The sequence below is a fragment of the Chroicocephalus ridibundus genome, chromosome 22 (genome assembly GCF_963924245.1).
Source record: "Chroicocephalus ridibundus chromosome 22, bChrRid1.1, whole genome shotgun sequence".
Classification (NCBI taxonomy): Eukaryota; Metazoa; Chordata; class Aves; order Charadriiformes; family Laridae; genus Chroicocephalus; species Chroicocephalus ridibundus.
Window position 1 is genome coordinate 3,820,606 of NC_086305.1, and position 22,422 is coordinate 3,843,027.

The following is a 22,422-nucleotide window of genomic DNA, read 5'->3' on the forward strand; positions in this document are numbered from 1 at the left end:
AAGAAATCCCCAGCCCAGCAGTTCTGGGAGGGTCCGTGGTGTCCGTAAGCACCTCTCTGGGTTCAGGCAGCGGGAGCACTTCCCCCTCCTCGCCCCGAGCGGGGGGGACACCCGGCGCTGGGGGGTGACATGGGGGTGGATGAGGCCAGACAGCCGCGAGAGTGTCCTCGGCCAGGAACCCCGTCCTGTCCCTGTTCTCAGCACGGGTGGTGGCACAGCCGCCTGCCCCACATGGCCGAGATGCTTCTGCCGCGGGGATTCTCTGCCGTCTAATTAGGGTTGGGTGTCACAGCGCTGCTTTCCCCCCCGTGGGGGCATTAGAAGGGTCTCCCAAGAGGAGGGGTTTCACCGGGGGCACCGGAGCACGCTGCAGCCTCCCTGACAAACCGCAGGGGCCGGGGTTTGCGGTGCGACAGCCAGCCCCGGCGCAGCCCACGCCGTGCCAGCTCCCGCCGGGAAGCAGCTGGTCGCAGGTGCCGGCACGCTGGCTCCATGCAGTTGCCAGCTGCACACCCGCTTCCCAACAGGGAACCGGGGTGTTCGCGGCCGCAGGTTCCTCCCAGGCCCCGCTGCGTGAGAGGTTAAAAACCCTGCAGCAAAGGGATGGAGCCAGGCTGGGCTGGGAATCCCACATGGGGCACCAGCTCTGAGAAGTTATTTTGAGGCAGGACAAGACAAATTCACAAGTCCTGCCTTTTCAGGGGACCTACTGATACCGCACGGGATCACAAAGCAGAGGCAGGAGAGCCCCGAGCCCGTTTTTGGGGGCCTGGGTGGTGTCACAGCATGCCCCTCCACCCCCGGATCTGTGGGGACGGGGGTCAGAGCACAGCGATGCTCGGCGTCTCGCCCCAGCTCCGTTGCTGGTTTGTCTGGGGTGTCTGGCCCCATGGCTGCAGGAGGAGGTGGGGGAGGCTCCCAGGGCTGCTGAGCACCTCCAGGGCACGAAGGAGGGGGTGCAGAGGCACAGACAGCCCCACCGAGCCCCCCCAGTGCTGTATTCCCCTCCTGCTCCCTCGCGGGAGTTTCTCATGATCGCCCCCGGCCACATGTGATTTACTTCGATCTTGGCACCGAGTCCGGCGTGCTGGAAAGCCATCACCCAAATTCTGGTAAGTGCCGTGCTTCCCCTTCCCGAGAGGGACGGGTTCCCAGCAGGAGGAGGGCAGGATCGATTGGAAACGGTCCACGGCAGAGAAACCCGGGTGGGAGGCAGCTCCTATCGCTTCGGCAGCGGCTCTGGGTCTACGTTGCATCAGCCGCGCCCTGCTCCTGCTGGTCCCGCTGCCGGCCCTGCGAGGTGGCAGGAGATCAGGCTCCCAGGAGGTGAGATCCTGCCCGGCCCCCCAGCCATGGGCAGCTGGAGCGGGACAAGCCAGGGTCCCCCTGCAGAGTCCCCCAGCACACTTGGGGTGTCCCCAGGCATGCTGGGATGCCCCAGCACTGTCCCCCATCACTGGCTTGTGGCTGCATCACCTTTCCCAACCATCTGCACCAGCATCTTCACCTCCGGCTGGGAGGTCAGCGGGCCCAGGAGCCAAAGGGAATTGGGCTGAGACCTACAAAGCTCATTGCATGTGGGCCAGTGCACGGTGCACAACCACCGCTGTCCCCTCTACCGAGGACAAAGCCCAGAGCCCTCGGCCACGGCCCTGCTTCCCAGCCAAGGGGGCAAGGAAGGGTCTGCCCAAACAGAAGAGGGTTTTGGGGGGACTTTCCCACCCCAGGATGGTCCCTGACAGGTCCAGCCCCCCCACCAGCGCTGCCGGGACCCCCTGGCACCGGGGCAGCCCGGTTCCCTGGGGGCTGCCGGTCTGTCCCCCTGCGGCCGCCTCTTCCCGCAGCTGCGGGGAGGCACGGGGTCAGCTGGTTGCAGGGCTCCTCGCTCCTCACCCCGGCGGAAAGTCAGGGGGTTTCCAGGCTGTGGGAAGAAACAGGAACCGGCTGCGTGCGACGGCGGCAGGGCTCACCCCAACACGGCCACGGCTGGTGGGAGACACCCCACAGCCTGCACCAGGGCAGAGCCTGCAGGATCAGCGCCCTAAAACTCCCATCTTTGACCTCATTTCCCTGGGATCGGGTGCCCCCCAGCGACCCAGCTGCCCAGGAAGGGCTTTTTCTGGGGAAGTCAGACCATTTCCCAGGAATGTCCCTCCACTGCAAGGGCCAAAGCACCAGCACGCCCTCAGCCATGTCACACCGTGTTTCCCCACCTACATCCCACCAGTGCAGCCACAGGGCAGCCCCAGAGCCCCCAGTCCCACCACCCTAGACTGGCATCGCCTCTGGTCAGGGTTTTCCTCTCCAGCCCACCACGGCTGCCCAGCGGGGAGGTGCAGGGCAGGCAGGGCCCCCATGGCAGGGGGGGACACCCACATGAGGGGTCCTGGGGAAGGCAGAGCATCCCTGCCCGCATCCCGGCGCAGGGGGCTGCGGCTGATGGCAGCTGGACCACGGCCCTTCACTGCCTGCAGCCCGAGGGCTCAGACCCACCCCAGGGGTCCCACACACCCCACTGCGTCTGTCACTGCCGGACCAGGGTTCCCCGGCCACGGGCGACCCCCGAGAGCCGATGGACGCCCCTTCCACTCCTCTGTCACACACACAGTCCTGGGCACGCTCCCTCCTCCTTCAGGCTCAGCCCTGGGTTTCCCCACAGCGGAATCTCCGGCACCAGATTTTATAAAAATAAGGAATTCAATTGAAAGGTACGGCAACAGGGTCAGTCCAGGCTGGGTGCCTCCAGAGAGGCGTGTCGAACAAGGAAATCCCTGGGCAATTATGCCCTTGCCATCTCTACACACACCTTAATGCGCTGTTCACGCATCTGTTACTCCAAGAGTGATTTTTGGTCTGGGGTCTTCTAACACCTTCTCGGATTCTCCCTCCGTGCCCCGGCCGTTCACTGCTTTTATCTCTTTGATTCAGTCTCTGCTGGGGGCTGGAGCCTCCTTATCTTCTGGTGTTTGGTTCTCGGGCACACACGCTCGCTGGCAGAGCGGGGGGAACTGAAAAGTCCCAGGCTTAGGGACAACACCACCAAAACATCAGTGTGTTATCAACATTTCCCTTGTACTAAAAGACTAAACACAAGCACCGTACCAGCTGCTAGGAGAACTACTAAGAAAATTAACTCTGTTGCAGCCTAAAGGCTTCAGCAAACCCAGCTGCTCGTGCCAAGTAAAGCGAGGCAAACAGCATAAACCACACCTTACTATCACCCTAAATAATTTATTCTAATTAAGACTCACTTATTTAAGCTAAACAACTAAGATCTCTCAACAAGCAGGGGCTGTGTGGCAGCCTCGTGGCTTTGAGGGGTTGGGAAATGCCTGTCTCGTGCCCCCACAGCACCAGGCTCAGCAAGAAAAGCTGTGCTGGGGTGGCCCCCGGAGATGTCGGGGTCCCCCCTGCCATGCTGCCATCTCCTCCTGCTGCTGGAGCACCAGGCTCAGGAGACATTCCCCACCCCAGAGCCCCCATCCCTCTATCAGCTCTCCCCTGAGCTGCACCCACCGCCTAGGGACGCTCTGCAGGAACACCTGCAAGCCCTCCCCTCCCTTATTAAGAGGTGGCAATTAGGGCAGAGGCTTTATCTGCCCCCCTCCAGGAGTGTGTGGGCTGGTCCCAGCCCAGGAAGAGGTGAGGAATAGTGCTGGCAGCCTTTGGAGCAGCTCCCTGGGACCATCTTGTGCTGCTGGAGCCTGGGGGACACGGGTGGCTCTGTGGAGCGCAGCCAACCGGGATCCTCCCTGGGTGCCAGCCCATCCCCCCCTGCACTTTATAACAGAAAATTATTTAATGTGGCCCTTGAAATAACAGGCTGTTCCCTAACAAAGTGGCTGGATGAGGCAGACCGGCCATAGGCGAGGACGCTGCCCCTCTCCTGCTTGCTGCTGTCGGACCTTCCCCAGTGCCAGCGGTGGCTGCTCCGGCTGGTAGTCGTGACTGCTTGGGACAGGCGCTGGCACGGCTGTTATTGCTTCCATATTGGCCCCCTCCCAGCACAGACTGGGCCCTGTCCCAGTACAGACTGGCAGCTGTAGCCCACAGCCCCTGAGGATGCGGGGCTGACGTTGGGTTGGGTGTTGGTGGCCCTGCGAGGAGCCGGGGCTGGACCTGAAGATCTTTATGGGTCCCCTTCGCCTCCAGACCTTGTGTGATCCCGAAGCCCGGCAGCACCGTGTGGGGTGTCCCATATGGGATGTCCTGTATGGGGTGCTCCGTGGTGGGAGCGCAGCGGGGCAGAGCCCCATCCTGGGGTGCTGGCTCCAGGGGGGTCTCTCGGCAGTGGCCCCTGGGGACCGTGGGGCCATTGGGTTCGTGTCTGAAACGAGAACCGGGCTGGGAGGGGGGGAGGAGGCGACTGCGGTGAGTGAAATAAGTGGTTGTGGCACCAGCTGCAGAGGCGTTGGTGGTTACGGGAGGAGACCAGTTCATTGCTGGATGGATCCGTATGTGCTCTTCCAGGGTATCTACTTACTCATATTTGGATCATACTAAATAAATAGCTCTAGGGGATTTTAGGCCCTGCAAATACGTGGTTAGCTGGGGTCCAGCGTCGCTGCGGGATAAGATGGCCGGTGGCCTGGAGGGGACGAGGACAGCCCTGCCTGGCCCCCGGAGATGCTGCTCGCTCCAGCGCGCCCATGGCCCCGGGTGCGGTGAGAGTCAGCGGGGAGATTTATTACAGGGATGTGACTGAACGGAGCCAGAGCCGTTGGCGTTAAGCTCCGGAGAAAGGGTATTTCAGAAAGCATGACACAATTGCTTTGATTAATTAGCGCGTGCAAATGAATGAAGCCTTCTGAGAGCAGCGCTCATTGACGGGATTAAAAGCCCAAATGTGACAAACGCTGTGCCTGGCTCTGAGAGGGAGGAAGGGAACGGTCCCCTCGGGGCGGGGAGGGGATGTCGCTGGAGGGTCCCAGTTTGGAATGCTCTGGCCGTGCCACACATGCTGTGGCCATGGGAGAAGCGGGGGCTTGTTCCCCTCCGCCCTCACCAGCCTCCCCGGCTGGTTTAGGGGGCTGGGGCTGGGGTTTGCGCAGTTGTCTGCTGATGGCAGCAGGTTGTGGGAGAGGCGAGGGAGCCTGGGAGGATGAGGGTTCACTACTCTAAAGGTACCTGAGATGAGGAAGGGAGAGCTGGGGGGGTTCAGCCTGGAGAAGAGAAGGCTCCGGGGAGACCTTCCAGCCCCTAAAGGGGCTCCAGGAAAGCTGGGGAGGGACTCTGGAGCAGGGAGGGGAGCTGTGGGACGAGGGGGAAGGGTTTTACACTGGAAGAGGGGAGATTGAGATGAGATCTGAGGAAGAAACTCTTTGCTGTGAGGGTGGTGAGCCCCTGGCCCAGGTTGCCCAGAGAAGCTGTGGCTGCCCCATCCCTGGAGGGGTTCAAGGCCAGGTTGGCCGGGGCTTGGAGCAGCCTGGGCTGGTGGGACGTGTCCCTGCCCAGGGCAGGGGGTGGCACTGGGTGGGCTTTAAGGTCCCTTCCAACCCGAACCATTCTGTGATGATGATTCTATGATACACATCCTCAAATCCGGACTGCCCGTGCCGTGCCAGCCTGTGCCCCGCTGTGGCTGCTTGTCTGGGGCTCCACTGCGGGCACAGGGCCCGGGAGGTTTCCCGTTAGCCAGCTGCATTCCCCGTTATCAAAGGGATCGTCCCCGTACTGGAACAGAGAGGCTGGAGATCAAACCACGGCGCCAAGCCCGTGTACTGCTGGCAGCAAAGCCCTTTGGTGCGCCACAGCCACGAGTTCGCCTCATCCCCGGTCCATCCGCGGTGTCACAGACCTCCCCGGTCAAGGTCCTCCCTTCCCTCCCACCAGTGCCTTTGGCAAGAGCCCCATGTTTCAAAAGGCCAAGCAGATAGTGGCAGTTCTGCGCGGCCGGCGCTTTCCTTCTTGGGGATAAATCGAAGCAGAGATACCCGTGCTGCCGCCGCCCCTTTAGGGATGCCAACGTAAAAATAGACCCATCTGGGCAGGCGTTTTTATACGACCCTGATGGGATTTTTGTCCTTATCCTGGGACTTACAAGGGGCACAGATCCAACATTAGCAACGGGAAATTAAAAAAAAAAAAAAATTTACAAGAATGGGTGGGAGGGAGAGGCAAGCAATGAGCACAGGGTGATTTGCCAGAGTTTATTTTTCAGTCCCGTGATTCAGCTCTTCAGCTGATTTGCTGATAATTCTTAGAGCAAGACTCTTGTGGGATGGCAGCGAGCGGGCATTCCTTGGAAACTGCTCAGGATTTAAGCGTTTCCCTTTTCAGGTCTCCCACTTCCTCTGCAGGCTGAGAGCTACTGCCCCTGTTCTGTAGGTAGGACAACAGCGGAATCCTAGAATAACCTGGGTTGGGAGGGACCTTCAAAGGCCATCTGGTCTGCCCTCCTCACGTTAGCAGGGACATCTTCAACTAGACCAGCCTGCTCCAAGCCCCGTCCAACCTGGCCTTGAACCCCTCCAGGGATGGGGCAGCCACAGCTTCTCTGGGCAACCTGGGCCAGGGGCTCACCACCCTCACAGCAAAGAGTTTCTTCCTCAGATCTCATCTCAGTCTCCCCTCTTCCAGTGTAAAACCCTTCCCCCTCGTCCCGTGGCTCCCCTCCCTGCTCCAGAGTCCCTCCCCAGCTTTCCTGGAGCCCCTTTAGGGACTGGAAGGGGCTGGAAGGTCTCCGCGGAGCCTTCTCTTCTCCAGGCTGAACCCCCCCAGCTCTCTCAGCCTGTCCCCACAGCAGAGGGGCTCCAGCCCTCCCAGCATCTCCGGGGCCTCCTCCGGCCCCGCTCCGACAGCTCCGTGTCCTTCTCATGTTGGTGGGCCCCAGAGCTGGAGGCAGCACTGCGAGGGGGGGAGATCTCCCCAGAGAGGAGCAGAGGGGCAGAATCCCCTCCCTCATGCAGCACCATAAAACCGGGGGGGGCCGACCTGGGGGCCGCCATTACGCCGCTTCCCTCACCGCCCACTTCCGGTCCGGAAGTCCGTGTCCCCCCCAAGATGGCGGCTGCGCCGAACCCGGAAGTACGGAGAGGCGGCGGCGGCCGCCGGGCGGGAGCTTGAGTCCCCCCCCTCACCGGGACGCAGGTAAGGGCCCCCCGGTTCCCTCAGCGGGAGGAGAACCCCCGTGTCCCTGCTCCGTGAGGCCGGGATGGGGTGTCCTGGGGCTGCTCGTCGCCGGGGAGGGAGCGGTCGGTGCCGCGGCGGGAGCAGCCGGTGCGTGGGGGCAGCCTGGTCCCCCACACCGGGAGGCCCGGTCCTGTTTCTCCACAGTTTTCTCCCGGCCTAAGGGTGTTGTGGTTGTGAAACGGGGACTGAGTGGCTCGGGGGAGATGGTGGGGGTCGGTCCCGTCGGGTTTGCGGGGCCGGTGCCGAGTTTGGCCCAGGGTATGAAAAGGAGAAGATACGGCGGAGTCAAGTTGACGCCGAGCCGGGGCCGCTCCTGCCGGTGTCACGGCGGAGCCCGGGCTCTTCCCGCTGCCCCGGGGCCCTGCAACGGGAGCTGGTGCCTGAGGAGAAGCTGAGGTGGCGAAAGCCAGAGAACCGGTGTCTTTCTGCCCTTGTCGTTCCGCGGCTTTTAAACCGAGAGCTGTAAAAATGCCTACAGAAATCCATCGCGGGCCAAGGCCTCTGTTGCCAAGTTTCTGCCTGTTGTGGTGTAGCTCTTAATGGCCCAATTAAAAGCTTCTGAAAAATAGAGCTTATGCTAACAGACTCTTAACTCTAGTGCTGTTAGCGGTCACCGGTGTACTCGGTTCTTAACATAATTAAATACTAATGCAAGGTTTAAGAAAGCGCTCTGTTCTCGAAAGTAACCATAAACATCAGCATAAGAACTGCGACTTCAAATTAGCGTGCTCCGCTTACAATTACAATAAGACGGTCTTTGGAAAGGCAAGTTCTGCAGGTTTGCTGCGGGGATCCAAAAGCCTGCAGGGGTTTTTCCGGTTTGTTCACTGTTACCGGTGTCAGTTTGGTGGGCAGAAAGATACCGGCTGTACCTGTGCGGCGCCGTTGCCTTCTGCAGATTATCTACGTGCCATCCGAAACGTTGAGCTGGCTCTGACCTGTGTGGGTACGTCTAAACTGAAGAGCAGCTGCTGGTGGGAATGTGTTTAGGAGGAAAATTACATACTAATACTTTTGCTTTGCATTCAGGGAACATTGTGCATCCCATAAGGCAGTGAAACTTCTGCAGAGTTAACGAGGTGGGATGTAGCTGGAGGCTTTGGAAGCCTGAGTTCTGTTCTCATCTCTGCTGCCTGCTCTTTTTTCGATGGAGGTCTGTTTACTTGGCATTTACACCTTCGCTTTCCCAAAATAAAACTTGTACCTGCAGCAGCTGAACTGAATGAAGTGTCATTCAAACACGAGTGTGAGTACAGTTTGAAGAATACTTAGATTGTCTAAAGTACTTTTTTAGTCATTGCCAAAGTAGTAGCCTAAAAACACCTGAAATCTCAGTGCTTAGTGCTGGCGTAGCACGAAGCTGGCATTATCCTGGCGTGCCTGGAATCACTGTCTTCTGTCTGCCAGCTTGCACGGTATTAGATGCTGAAGTTAATGGAATGGTGATGGTCGTTAAGAGGGTTTTTGTCTAATTAAACAGTGATGTGTTTGTCTGCAGCTGTTTCATGTAGTAGCTAGGATGGCTGACGAAAGTTGAAAAAGAAAGGTATGCTTTCCCCACCTGCTTCCCTGCATAGTGTTTTGCCTGTTCTTGGAATCATAGTCGTGCTTTTGCTGGGCTTTCGGGCCAGCTGGAAGAGAAGATATTTTTTCTTTATAAAGGAAAATGTCATGGTACATCCATAGAACTTGACAGGAGATGGCGCGGCCAGTGCACTTTGCAAGTTTTTTTTAATGATTAGAACTCAAGTTTGATTCTTTTAAAAGCGTTCTGGAAGATTTTGCAGAGTCCCATGTGTGGATTTTTCTTTTCTTATGGAAGAACTTGCACCTTTTTTTAAAAAAAAAAACCAAAACAACTGGAAATTCATAATATTTTGCAAAATGCGGTTTCCTCCCATACTTCACCTTTTTCAGGGTCTTACATCCTCATCCTTGAACAGGAGCAGTCTTCTCCTGGAAAATCATTTGTCCGTCCCCTAGCTGCCTCCTTGCTGTTGGGTGTTGCTGTTTTGTTTTGCGCTTGCTGAGCTCTCAACGCAGCAGATCCCCCCGCTAATCCCCGCCGACTTTGGAACAAAACCAGCAGGACCAAGCGTCATGTTTCGTCATGTGCCAGACATGGGACAGGCTGCGTCTGCCAGACCGGACGCTCATTGAAAAGCTACGGTTACCTTCATCGCAGGTTGTTTTAACGCTAAAGTATGTGGGGACAGGAATATTTTTTTAAGGTTTTGGTTTAAAATAGGGAGAATGTGGTGTGTTTGAGGGTTGTGTTTCCTGACTGAATAGGCCTTTTTAATGATTAAGTTATAGATCCCTGAAATGGAGGGTCTATAATAAAAACGCTGATGCTGGGTTAAAGCTTTTTGAATGGTGACACAGTAATAACGAGCTAACTGTGTAGTCACTGAATACTGCGCTGTGATTTTTAGTTGTGAGAGTCTGGATCTCTCAGGAAAGCTGAATTAAGAGTTTTATATTCTTCCGAAACAGTTTTTCAGCTTAAAACGCTTCAGCCTTTTTTGGTAACGCGATCAAGGTCTGTAAACATGTAGCCATGAAAGGGGCTAATACATGCCTCTTTCAAGAGAAAAATGTATATGTTGAGCCTGCCTGAAGGTTGGCTGGTTTGAAACGGTGTTTATGTGCTTGCGATCAATGGGGAAGCAGCCTTTGATGTCCTGGAGTATTTTTTTCCGCTGTGAGTAGCTGCCTGTGAAACAGAACATCGAGACCTGCTCAGCTCCAAGGAAGAGTGTTTCTTCCAACGTGTCTCTCGTGATGGAGCGCCTCGGAAACTAGGGATAGAGCAAAGTGTAGAGAATTGGGGACCCATGTTTTCTTGGCTTCTGACCGTAGTGAGTTAAGTTCTTTGTGCTCTTCTCTGTCCCTTTAATTAAATAGTGTAATAACGCATTTCTGCCTTGCAGGTGTGCTTCTGAGGCTGACTTCATTAGTGCTTGTGTGGGGCTTGTGTTACAGCTCTGCCCAGGTGCGCTTCGCTGCTGCCGGACCTCGGCGCCCGTCGTGCTCTCACCGTGGTTTGTGTTCTCCCAGGACCGTGTTCGCGACAGGCCTGAGAAGGGGAGCAGCCCCGCTGCTCCCGGTGCCCTGCGCGGGCCCTGCCCCGCTGCTGGGGGTGTTCAAGCCCCTGCTTTTGAGAACCGTTTCGTGCACTTGTCGTCTGAGCTGCTGGGCAGTCTCAGCCTGAGCTCTGCCTTATGGGGGTTGCGTGTTTACGCTTTGGCTATTTCAGCGCACGGTTGTGTGAGGGTATAGATTTATGCAAAAATGTGCTGAGTGTTTCTTGGCAGAAGTGCATGTAGTGTATGGGGAGGCATTTTTGCTCCGTCCAGAAATAGCCATCTCTGTTCTCCCAGGTGGAAGAGCAGGGACAGATGGAATCTGTCTCTGCCCTACAAGCCAGGTTGACTCCGAGGCGGTCTGGGTCCCTGTTGGAGCGATATTTCGTTACTCAAAGCAGAACGTTTGAATTTGGAGACAGACCATTAGGGTGAGAGCAGCCTGTGAGTGGAGGGAACGGCCGGCTGCTTTGCAGCTGCTTCATTGTGGGGGGAGTAACGTGAAACTGGGAACGGTGAAGCGGGGACCCGACAGCTCCGCTGCTGGAGAAGCAGTCCAGGGGAGCAGGAGAGAGAACGCTCTGAACTCACCGTGAGCTGAGTGACTGAAAAATGAGGTCAGCGTTGCAGGTTGCATCAGCAATTAACTTTAATTGTGCGGCCTTGAAACAAAAAAGTATCTGTTGAATATTTCAGGCAATTTATGTCAGTGGATAGATTAATGAACCTCTCTTTTCTGTCTCTGTTGTTACTAAAGCTGTTGTGCCACGTAATTGCCTAATATTAATCCCTGGATATTTAGGGAATGGCACATTGGGGCAGATGCCAGCAACGAGATTCCACATTCAGCTTTTCCCCTCTCCCATTATTTAGTCTTGCATTTCTGTGCGAGGATTAAGGCCACGGTGACTCTTGCAAGTACCCCTACAGCTTCGAGGAGCGTCCCAGTGACGGGCAGCGCAATTCTGGGTGCAGCACACGGCTTGTTGGTGCAAAGGTGCTTTACACCAGCATTGACCCTTTTCAGGGGGAAAAGAACAGCCCCGTTTGGTAGGAGTGGATGGGTGATGGGAGCTGAGCCTCCTTTCCCTACCGGCTGCGCTTGCTCTGGGGCCGGAGCTTGTTCCTGTGCGAGGGGGTGACAGTCACGGTCTGTGCAGTCCGTCCCCATGCGTGCGTTCCTGCAGCCATGCTGTACGGCACTTCCTCGCTAATGGTATGGCTGTTTCCATGGCAGAACTGTATAATATAAATATAGTATAAATATAGCCACTCTGCGCTTCTCCAGTAAGTCAGATTTGGCCCTGACTTTGTCAACTGCAGTTCCTTGTTCCGTTCCTTGTTCTTGCCTCTGCTCCTACAGTCCCTGCAACCTGACCTGTCTCAGAGTGTGTTGTTTTTCAACTTTTTTTTTTTTTTCCTGGCACTTATAATAATGAATTCTCTTACACACTAATTTAAACCTGCATGACTTACTTTAAGTCTACCTGTGTGGGACAGTTGATATGTTCTTGTAAAGAGGACTTTTCCTTCCAAAAAGCTGTCTGTGATTTTACTTCCCCCCCACAATATGGTCTGAGCTTCTAATGAGGAGGGGCTAGCACTGCTTGGAGGGTAAAGCTCTTCCTTTTCATTCTATTTTCCATTCTATTTTCATTTCTTTCTTCCTTTTCATCGCCTGTCTTTGGAGGGCAAGTTTGCTCTTCTGCCTGCACCACCACGTGTCTTGCCTAGATCCAGCAAGCAGCTTTGGAATGGTCTCAATTCTTCTTCCCTTTGCTTATGGACTATCTAATTCTGTCAGTTAATCCGTCAAATAGACTGTCTCACGCTGCCATTCCGTATTGACTCGCGTGGCCCAGGTAAGTAACGAGGTTTGCCTCGTTTCCTTCCCAGTGTTGCTCAGGAGCCGGGCAGTGCCGTGCCCGCACGTTCGCAGTGTTCCCTCTGGACAAAACAAATGCTCCCAAGCGCGTTCTTCCTTATGAAAGCATTCAGGAGATCATGGTGGCTTAAAGTGCCTGGCTTAGGATGCCCTAAAGTGATTCCAATTTCATCACAGATAATAAGTATCTTTTCGATTGGTGTTTTCCTACGCGTTTGTAGCTGGACTGGGTTGTATTCCTCATCTGCTGAAGGTTAGATTTCTTCACCCTTCTTTTCTGCAACTCTTTCTAATAGTACTTTGGAGTTGTCTGCATCGGGCTCACTTTTTTTTTTTTTCATGTTTTCTAATACGTGAGGTTGGAGACATATTGTTCCTTTCTGTGTTTTCATAGAGATAACTACATGCAATCAGTATAACTCTCTCTTCTAAGATCGCTCCTGGTAAGGAGCAAACTTTGTATTCTTTGCCTTTCAAATATAAATTCACCAGTCTTTTACTTAAGAATAGTAGGGAGCTAGAGCTAAGATACCCGCAGTATTTTTTGCTGTGTTACCTCCTGCCTTCTTTGTAAATTAACTTGAAATTTTTTCCAACAGTGTTTGAGGTATTTAAACAAGCAGTACTGTATGTAATTTTGCTCTGAGTTTGCCTAACGAAAAAGAGCTAAGTTAGAGCGGAGAGAGTAGAAAAAATGGTATTTCCATTCATATTTTGACTTATCCGCAGGGAAAAGATCCAATACTTCTGTTTGTGTCGAACTTTTGTACTCAGATACTCTCCTTTGTCTGCTAGGCCCTCTTCTAAATGTGATGGAGCCTCGCGGCAGCGCTGCGAGGGGACCGTGGCTGCATCAGAAGGGGAGATCCTCGCTTCTCTCCCGTGGTTTTCCTGTTTCTCGGAGTGAGTCACTGCCGGTGGCACTGACCGGGACTCTTGATTCAAACCCTTCCCTTCTCATCCCTCAAGGCAAAACGTTGTTTGGTCTAAGCTGTCCAAAAACATGGCAAGAAGAAACACTAAAGAGGAACTTGAAGCTAGCTTGGCGCTTGAGACATGAAAATGGCTTTTAAGAGTTCCGTAGTATTAAGTTCCCATTTCTTTGCGCGCTTATATACTAATTGTGTTCTGAAGAATTCCTTCCAGCTGCAGCTCCCGCGGGTGCCCGTGTCGCTGGTTCGCCACTGGGGGTGGGTGGGCAGGGGGGAGCGGAATTAATCTGCGGGAGGAGGAACCGGATCAGATTTCTGAGGTCTTTTTGTCATTGAGTGCATGGTAATTCACGATCGGCAGGTTCAGCTCCGACTGCTCCGTGCATACCTGTGGTTTCCTAGCTATCTTCCTTTAATGGAGAAATTTAAAATACAGTAACAAAGACTGAAACACAACAGGAGGAAGTGCTTGCGTTGACTGAGCGTACAATGGGTTGTTTTCACCTCTTGATTGCAGATACCGGTGAACTGAACCCTCACCCCCAGCTCTATCAATCCCGATTATTGCAGAGCGGTTCGTTATGCTTTTCAAATTGGAAATTGTCTGCTACAGTGCTGGTCCCGTAAATTTCTCAAAAGCTTAAGCTGTTAAAAATTGAAATTTGGGCTCTGTAACCTCTAGGCGTGACGAATTCCACAGGAATTCCAGACTGAACCTGCCCCTTACCACCTGGGCTGAATAGCAAACCTTTAAGCAAACTGTTCTTAATATTGAAACTGTTCCTATAGCTTAATCAGAATGACTCGTGATATCATCAAATTGCTCACAGGGCTTTATCACACAACGTAGGGAACCAGTTTCGTTATTAAACATCTGCTGCTCAGCCGTAGAGCAGCAGCTCCAGTGGTTTTTTTCGTGCGCGTGTGCTCATTGCTCGAGTGCCATCACCCGGGAGGTGACTTTGCTGTGCCTTAGTGAATCCTGCAGGAGGAAACGAGTGGAGTTCTTGAAGGCGGGAACCTTCTCCTTGTGGTGTTGGGGTTCACCTTCCGTTCTGTCCCGCTCCTAGGCTACCGCTCCTGCCGGCTCTGCTCTCCTCTCCCAGCTTCACCCTTTCTGTGGTCTTCAGCACAACTGCTGCTCACGGGAGCCTCCTCTTCTGTGAGTCTAGAAAACGGCTCCGCTTGCTCGCGCGTAAGCGGTTTTACAGGTCGCGCTTTGAGATAATTTTTTTTAATTATATAGGCTTTGTGGCACATAAATGAAAAATTCTATTCCGGTTATTTTTAGGGGATTTATCCTTGCACTGTTTGGTGGTGTGGTTGGATGATTGTTGGTTTTTTTGGTTGTTTTTTTTTTTTTTTTTGGTGGGTTTTTGGTCGTATTGCTCCCTGAGTAGTTATCATGGCACTGGAGTGCTTCAATTAATTCTATATGTCAAATAACCCATCTGGAAAATCTGTCTAATTACTTTGCAATTATATTTTGAAGCGTAATCCACTTGGGAAGCTTTTTGAAATTCCTGTGTTTGGTACCTCCTGGTACTAACGACCGTTTCCTGCGCTCCGGGGATGTGACGTGTGCCCCACACACGGGGTTCCTTTCGGTATGATGTCCTAATACGACTTCTGTCACTGAGTTCAAGGTCGCTGTTTTCCGTGATTCTGCATTCTTTATTTTCTAACGTGATGAAAAACTTGAGTCAATTCTTGATTCTTGAATTTGGTAGCAGCAGCACTCTGCTTGTTTAGTTTGATGTGTGTGGTGTTTTTTTTTTTTTTTCCTAAGTGGAAATTTTAAAAGTTGAATAACCAGCAAATATCCCAAATCTGGTTGTCAGAGGCTAATAGGGCAGGGGAGAGTTTTTTAAAAAAGTCTTTTTCATCTGTGACTTGTGAAAGAGAGTTTTAACTCTATGGTTTGAATCCCAGACGGTACTAGAGGTTACTCTGAAACTTTAGAAAAAATAAGTATTAATCCATGTAACTAGAACCTTTTTTGACTGTCAGGGTCAAAAGTTGGTATCGGTAATTAAATTTTGTTCACTGCTGGCTCTGGAGTTTCTAATACTCCCAAGTCAAATCAGTTGCTGATAATGCCCTAGATTTTTTTTGTTTTGTTTTTTTAAATAAATCCTGGTGGGCCACTTGCATGCTTCTGTAATAGAAATGATCTTAAGCCAGAGAGCTCGGATTTACCGTAACGATGGGAACTCTTACTTTGCTGGAGTCTATTTGGTAAGAGAAGTGGAAAAACGTTTAAGAAAAAGTTTGCTGTAACGGTTCGTGGCAAACTGTGGGCCTCTCTGTTTATCAGTTTTTATTGTTACGCGGACAGGACGGGATGTGGAAATGAGAGCGCTTTGGCTTGCAAGGAACTTGCTGATTTTCACGGTTTTCCGTGTCGGGGCTGCCTGGAGCGTGGTAAGAAAAGCGTGTACCGAAGGCTGTTGCCATTTCTCCTCTTCTTGTGACGGGCGTTGTCCTGCTGTCCTCGGGCTCACACAGATCTCTCAAACTGGCTTTAGGCAGTTTTTTTTCTTTAGTTTTTTTCTTGGAATTTGAGTGTGCAAGCCAGACAGCAGCCCTCTCTTATCAGAGCATGAGCTTGCAGTGAGAGCTATTACAAACTCCATGTTAGTCATCCCAGGAACCTGATGTAACCGCTGTCTTCCTGCGGGGAGCACAGCAGGGTGTTTCGCAGTGCTGGAGCTTTGCTGGGCTGGAGAAGGTTGGGTTTGGCGGCCTCCAGGAGGTTGGGAATGGTGCCATTCCCCTGGTCGGACAAGAAGTGCCTCCAGCATCCTCCAGCGTCGAGGCAGTGTATGGAAGGGTGCAGGATGCAGAGTGAATTCTTGGAGCCTCTTGCTTCCCACTGTTATCGATGCTCGGAGGTATTTTGGAATATACGCTAGCTAGAGACCCCCCCCATAAACCAAGGCGGTAGAGTATTCCAGCACTCTTATTTCCATGTTTGTACTTGGACTTTTTTAGTGGCTCGTTCTATGCAAATGCTGACATTCATCAGAGCTAGCAGGGAGCCCCCATGGGTGGGCAGCGCGTAGCACCTTGTGATGGTGATGAGCTGTTGGGTGACATCTGTGCACGAAGGGAATGCCTCGCCAGCAGTGCGCTGCTTGGCTTTGCGTTTGTTGAGGGGATTCGTCCTCCCGGTGTGTCCTAGAGGACAAGACTGGGAGCTCACGACATCCCAGGTCTGTCATTAACTGCGTTGCTGATTTCCTTGGCGTCTCCGAACAAAAGATCTCTGGTTTTTGGAGGTGCCCATCTGTAAGGCTGGACTGCTGTTCACTTTGATCTCTTCAAACGGATTATGTCATGCAAATTCAATGCATTGTCTCTTACCATCTGACCATTGCTCAAGCGTAGAAGTAGTTTATAGTTCCTTAAGCAGTTTTCCTTCGTTTTGCTAATTGGGTATGATCTATTGTGCAAGAGTTTGCCTAAGGAACTAATGCTGTTTTAGGGAAAGGCGCTGCTCTGCAGAGAATCTGGCCAGTGAAATCTGGTGTTTTCAAGACACGAGATAATGTAGAGCAGGCAGGGAGACATTCTGATATTGATTTTTACCCTTCGTAAGTTACTTTGGATGTGTAAGTAAAGCTGTATATTTGCTACAGCTGTTACGGGAATAACTGCTTCTGATTTCCTATCGAAAGCTGTTACAAATAGGGAGGGGGGGAGGAAAGGCAGCAAAAAACCTGAAGAGTCTGGTAAAAGGAACAGGCGCGGTATTTAAAGGCACCAGAGGATATCGATATCTCTAAAGCAGTCTGTGATGTTGACCCCGAGATCAGCAAACCTCACCACCTCTGTTCAGGCACAGCAGAGCAGTATTTAAAGGTAATTTTAAAAAGCAAAAAGAAGGGACAGCCACCCACCCCACCCCTCGAGGGGAGAAGAAAAAATAATAAATCCAAACGTCGCCATTTGTAGCTCTATATTGCATTTGAAGAAAGCCTGCTAAAGTTTTTCCCATTGCTTTGTCTTCCTGACAGCCTTGTACCACCAGTGTCTCTTGAGCTGGAGGCTCTTAGAGCCGTCTGATGGAAGTGGAAAAGAAACCTCATTGTAGGTCTCTGCTCCCCACTGGTTCATTCAGGGATTGGGATGTTGTAGCACAGACTTAATTTATAGTCTGGCTCCTAGACAAGAAGAAAAGCCATGAATTTTGTGATTGGGAGGAGGAGTGAGGCAGGGCTATTTTTAAGCAAGCCCTTCATCATCTTTTTTTTTTTTCTTTATTTTTTTCCCCACTGGAGATAAGTGGAGTCATGACGGAAGTTTGTCCTGTTTCTTATTACTTTCTTCCTTAGATGTAACTTAAAATTTCATAGGATCTCTTGTGGACCGCCAGTGGCATCAGAGACCAATTTAAAGGAAGAGAAGAAGGCAGCCCTACAGCCCAGAGAGGAGACACCCCCTGGGATGCCTGTGTAGCCGCCAGGCTGGGGCACAGGTTGTTTCATTTCCCGCTGGTGAAGCTTTTTACTGCATCTCTTCACAATGGGCTTGGGGTCAAAGTCTGCATTTATGCATCCCTGTTCGCGAGTTCTGTTGCAATAAATCATGTGGCTTGGGAGGAAGGAGTCCTTGAGCATTTTCATGTCTTCAGAGTCTTTTGTGTGCAGAGCCGCTTGACGGGTGGGATGCGAACGCTGGGCTGCCTGAGGAAATTTGTCTGCAGTCCTTTGTCTTCAGGAGTTGTAACATAAAGCAGGTTTTGCTTAAATAATAGGGCCTCGGCATCGACACTTCATTCGTGCGTGAGCGGGGCCAGAGCACCCACGGGTACCGCTGCTGCCTCTGCAGCCGTGCTGCTGCGCTGACTTTCGTCAAGGAAAGCCGTGATTAAGCAGCTTCTAATGAGGCTTCAAGGCTGCAAGTGGTCGACAGGCTGTGTTTTGGGAACCCTGGTGCTAACGCTTGGCTAATAAATCAAGAGGCCCGAGGCCAGTAGAACAATATTAATTAGGATGCTGGGGTGCTAGCTAAGTGTTTTTAACTATTTTTTGCTCCTGGGCTTATGGACTATAAAGCCTGAGTGTGGATTTTATGGTGTAGTAAAAAGAAACACTTCTGCTTGTAAAAGAAGGAGACTGCAGTAAATCTCTGATGAAATAAAGCCAGTGAAAAGGATCTAGGTGATCCCAGGCCTTCGTAAAGAGCATTTATTCTGATGGTGATTAATTAAAATGGTCTGAGATTTTTGTAGCGTAATGATCTTTTCGGGTAGCCTGGTGATACTTCTGCTGATGTATACACATTTTATTCTCTGGAAGTGATGTTTCATTGTGCTTTCCTAGGGAAAAAGCTTGCAAATAAAGGCATCTTGGTCACTTTTTTTTTTTTTTAACAATTTGTCAGGCCATGGGAAGAGGCAAAGGTCGGATTAACAAACTCCGCAGCCTGTTTAAACCCACTGCTGGCCGCTCTGCTCCCGGGGAAGTTGCCCTCTGCTCCGCAGCCCCACCCTGGCGAGCCGCAGCTTTCATCCGTACACCGGGAGCGTCCCAGTGTGACTCCCTCTTCAGCTAAAATAAAAGGGGGAATACTTTTTTTTAAACCGCAAAGTGCTTAGCCTCTGGCAAATGGTTTAATTTCAGTCTGGAAACCTGTGTCTTGTGAAGGCATTCGTGCGCCCGCGGGTTGTTAGAGGAGCAGAGGCAGCGGATCGTCGGTCTCTGCTCTTCCCCCAGAAGGTCCCCTGAATGCCAGGGCTTTGCCTGGTGACTTTGCACCGAGGGATCGGTGTCGGTCTCTCCACCCTGGGCTCGCAGGGATGTCCTTGGTCCCCTGCGGGTTCTGCAGCCTGCTCATGCGAGCCCTGCGTGGGGCTCTGCTGGCATGGCCGCTGCCACCAGGGAAAGAAAGAAAGAGGCACTTTAATTTCGCTTTCCATTACAAATGCAGAAATAATTTTGTCCGCTGAAAGGTCACTTATTTTTAAAGGGACTCTGACTCAGAAATGACTTTTTCAAAAATACGACTTGTAGCAAATAGTGTCTTCCAAATGATCAAAGCCGGCGTGTTTTAAATTGCAGCTTCACTTTGTGCTGCTTCGTTTTTCTGCTTGGCTGGCTTGCTTGATGAGAATACATGGGCCACTTTCATTTGCTTGGCTGTCACGCTGCTGGTGGCAGAGAGAGTCGTGGGAGGCTGAAGGGGGGCAGAGAGAGATGCAGTGAAAGTAAAGACATCATGGATGCTTTTTTCCTGCTTCTCCGGTTGTATAGGTTGCTTTTACCACCTTTTTTTTTTTTAGTCCATTAAATCTGGTTGGAAATTGATGTCCTTTGGGGTTATGGAGAATTTAGCGGGGGGGAAAAAAATGATCAGAAGTTACTTTGGAGGTTTTGACTGAGAAGTTGCACTGAAGGCAATGTCTTATCATGGGGTTAATCCCTGCCAGAACAATACTCTTGCTTTAGCAAGCATGATTCTGAAATCCCATCTTGCTAGCGACAGGGGAAAATGCAAGACAGCCGATAAGCTCTTGTAGTCGTTAGATTAATAGTATTAATGCTAAAAGTATACTAGATGGTTTAACTTTTGTGCGTAGCAGCGGCGAACAGTATTAATGCACGCTGAACATCTGTGAGATGAGGGAGACACCAAAGCAGAGCGGTTTGGGAGATGTGAGACTCCAACCTTGCGCGGCGATTCACTCCCTGCTGAGCATGGCCATCGGTGCTCCGTGGAACCGTGTTCCACCTACGGAGCACATTTTCATGGAAACACCTGATTTTGGGGGATTGATTGTCATGACTTTGCGGGGAAGCGCAGAATCTTCTTGTATATTAGACAAAAAAAAAAAATTCCTCAAGCTAAAAACCAGCTGTGCGTCTACTGCAAAAATCGCAGATGATTGCGATGATCTGCCAGACTTCAGCAGCGTTTGCGGCAAGGCAGGAGAGGTGCGTTTAATGTAAGTTCGCAGGTCTGGGTGAATTCCAGGTGTGGTGATATTTGAGAACTCTGTTTCCCAGTAAAAACCTCTCTTTTATAAAGAGGCAGCAGGCATTTCACAGGCTGACGTCTGTTTGCTGATCTCTTAGCTACATTTGGTCTTAGAAGTCTGGGTTTGTTTTGTTTGGGTTTTTTTTTTTTTCCTCCCCTTTCATAAAATTTAGAAGCGTGTTTCTTTTCCACCTTAGGACATGGTGCAGGGTGAAGAGCACAGATAAAGACCTTTCCGCCACTCCGTAGCCTGCCCCGAGGACTTCATGCGGCAGGACGCGGGCTGATGCCCTCAGCACACCCTGCCATGGACGGGGGGCAGAACTACCCGCAGCACGAGCACCAGCAGTCAGGCAATACCCTCTACAGCATCCCCGGCCTCCGCTCCCAGCTCGCCGTGCCAGCCATGGAGGTGAGGGCCCCGGCAGCTTCTCAGGAGGGGTGGGGACAGCTCTTCTGAGGGTGTCACCAGCAGGGGTCTGAGCCCGTCCCATCCCGCGACTCCTTGTGCACGTTTGCAGGAGCTATTTGCAGACGTTTTAGGCAGCTCTCCAGGGGCAGGCAGTATCGATCGGGAGCGCTGGAGGGTTGAGGTGACGGCTGTCTGCTGCTTTGGAAGTGGGAGGAGGAAAACAAGGCTGCGATTAAAACGATGCCTCTCTAAAGCGAGTGGGTGCCAGGCTCCTCAGGAAGGGACTAAAGAGTTCATGCAGAATTGCAAACTTTGTTTCTACCCCAGGTCATCTCTGAGATGTGCTAAATCTATTGCTGGGTCCAGCTGTGCCTTTTTTGAGCGTGGCAGAGATGAATAGGGTCGTATTTGTCCTGATACAGCTGCTAAAACAAGACCGGGTCACTGATGTATTTGTTCTCAATGGGGCAAAAAGCAAACCTCTACCCCCAAACAGCTTGTGTGTCCCTGCAGTTTTCTGTTTCTGTTTATAACTCTTGTTTGAGTTTTGTCACATGTAGGAATAGAGAGGTTAAAAAAGGAGGCCCGTCTCACCAAGCGCATGTTACTTCAAGCATGAGGTATCATTGCTTTGGACACAGAAAAGGACAGATGAAAGGCTGATCTGTAGCTGAGTAATAAGATACTGTATTCTCTCCGTGATTGTATTGGTACATGCTGAGCTAAAAGCTTCCCGTTAATGTTAGAGGCTGTTTAGGGATGTGGGTAGACAGAAAAAGAGAAGAAGGATGGTTTTGGGTGTTTACCTATGCAAGCCGATTTCAAGTGAATGGGTTGGTGCTCGCTTTCCTCAGAGACTGAGGTTAAAGGGCTGGGAGAGGGGACTGGCCTTTTGTCCTTTTGGGGACAGCAATAGGAAAGTAGGTTCGAAAGCTGAAACTGGGCCGTAGCACGAGATTTCTCCTGCTACGAGAGAACGAAGGGCCACCTCTGCTTGTGGAGGGCACTGGGAGAGAGAAGTCCGAGCCTGGCCTCAGCTCTGCAGCTGCAGGAAATGGTGCCGGTCCTCTGCCGCTGTAACTGTTCCGCTTTCTCCTTTCAGAATTCCATGCTGGCTGCCGACTCGTGGAGTAGCTGCTACCCTGCCTCTTTTCCAACCTCATCCTTCCCAAGTGAAAACCAGTGAGTGCTGTTCTCCTTTGTATAATTCCCCTCAGCTCTTGCACGCCCCGTGATTCAACTGTTTCTTTACCGTTGTCCTTGTTTACTTTATTTCACTAACTGATGGGGAAATAATTGCATCACATACTGATCTTGTGGCATTTCATAAACTGCTACATCTTGGAAAAAGCAGCAAACAGTGCTTCTTTTTAAAAAAAAAAAAAAAAAAAGATAAAAACTTTGATTTCTGGTAAACCTGGAGGCTGCTGCAAGGGAGGAACAGCCTTGGTTTAGCCTGGATTTGTTACACTAATGGAGTTCTTAAAAACACCCCATTAGCACAATCTAGCTGAGGAAATACGTCGTGCTTTAGTCTCTAGCTTTATGCAGACGGTGCAGACGAAGAAGGCGGCATTACCGGTACCAGGTTGCAGACTTAGGGGTGAAATTAAGTTAAAATCTTTTGCTGTGTAGGTGACTGGAAGCTGACTAAATACTACCATCGCATGTCTATGCTGAAAACCGCGCGCAGCCCCTAACAGCGCAACCCAGAGTTCATCAAGAGTCATGACTTTTTCCTCTGGTTATAACGGATGTTCTTCGCTGATAACCTCATCCCACAAGGTGTGAGGTGATGTGTACGGGCTCGTGTGAGAAATCGTGACTGATTCTAGGTAAAGCTGCCTAGTACGCAGCACAGCTCAGAGCTGTAAATCGGAGTTGTGATGGGTTTCAGGTGACCTTTGCGTAGTAAGTGGCCTTGTCTGATGGGAAGGACATCAGCCATGTGCTTCCTAGATTCAGTGCAAAAACTCTTCTAGATTACATGCCCAA

The 22,422-nt window shown here is 51.8% G+C and overlaps 1 protein-coding gene across 2 annotated transcripts in view; it reads left to right on the forward strand.

Annotated features, from left to right (window-relative positions):
* Window positions 1–6,977: 6,977 nt before the first annotated feature.
* Window positions 6,978–22,422, forward strand: part of SBNO2 (strawberry notch homolog 2) — a 64,961-nt gene continuing 49,516 nt past the window's right edge. For both annotated transcript variants that reach the window (XM_063357814.1, XM_063357815.1), the window contains exons 1-3: window positions 6,978–7,089; window positions 20,213–20,427; window positions 21,530–21,609. In XM_063357814.1, the coding sequence (XP_063213884.1) occupies window positions 20,302–20,427; window positions 21,530–21,609 (206 nt within the window). In that variant the 5' untranslated portion in view covers window positions 6,978–7,089; window positions 20,213–20,301. The remainder of the gene's footprint in view (window positions 7,090–20,212; window positions 20,428–21,529; window positions 21,610–22,422) is intronic.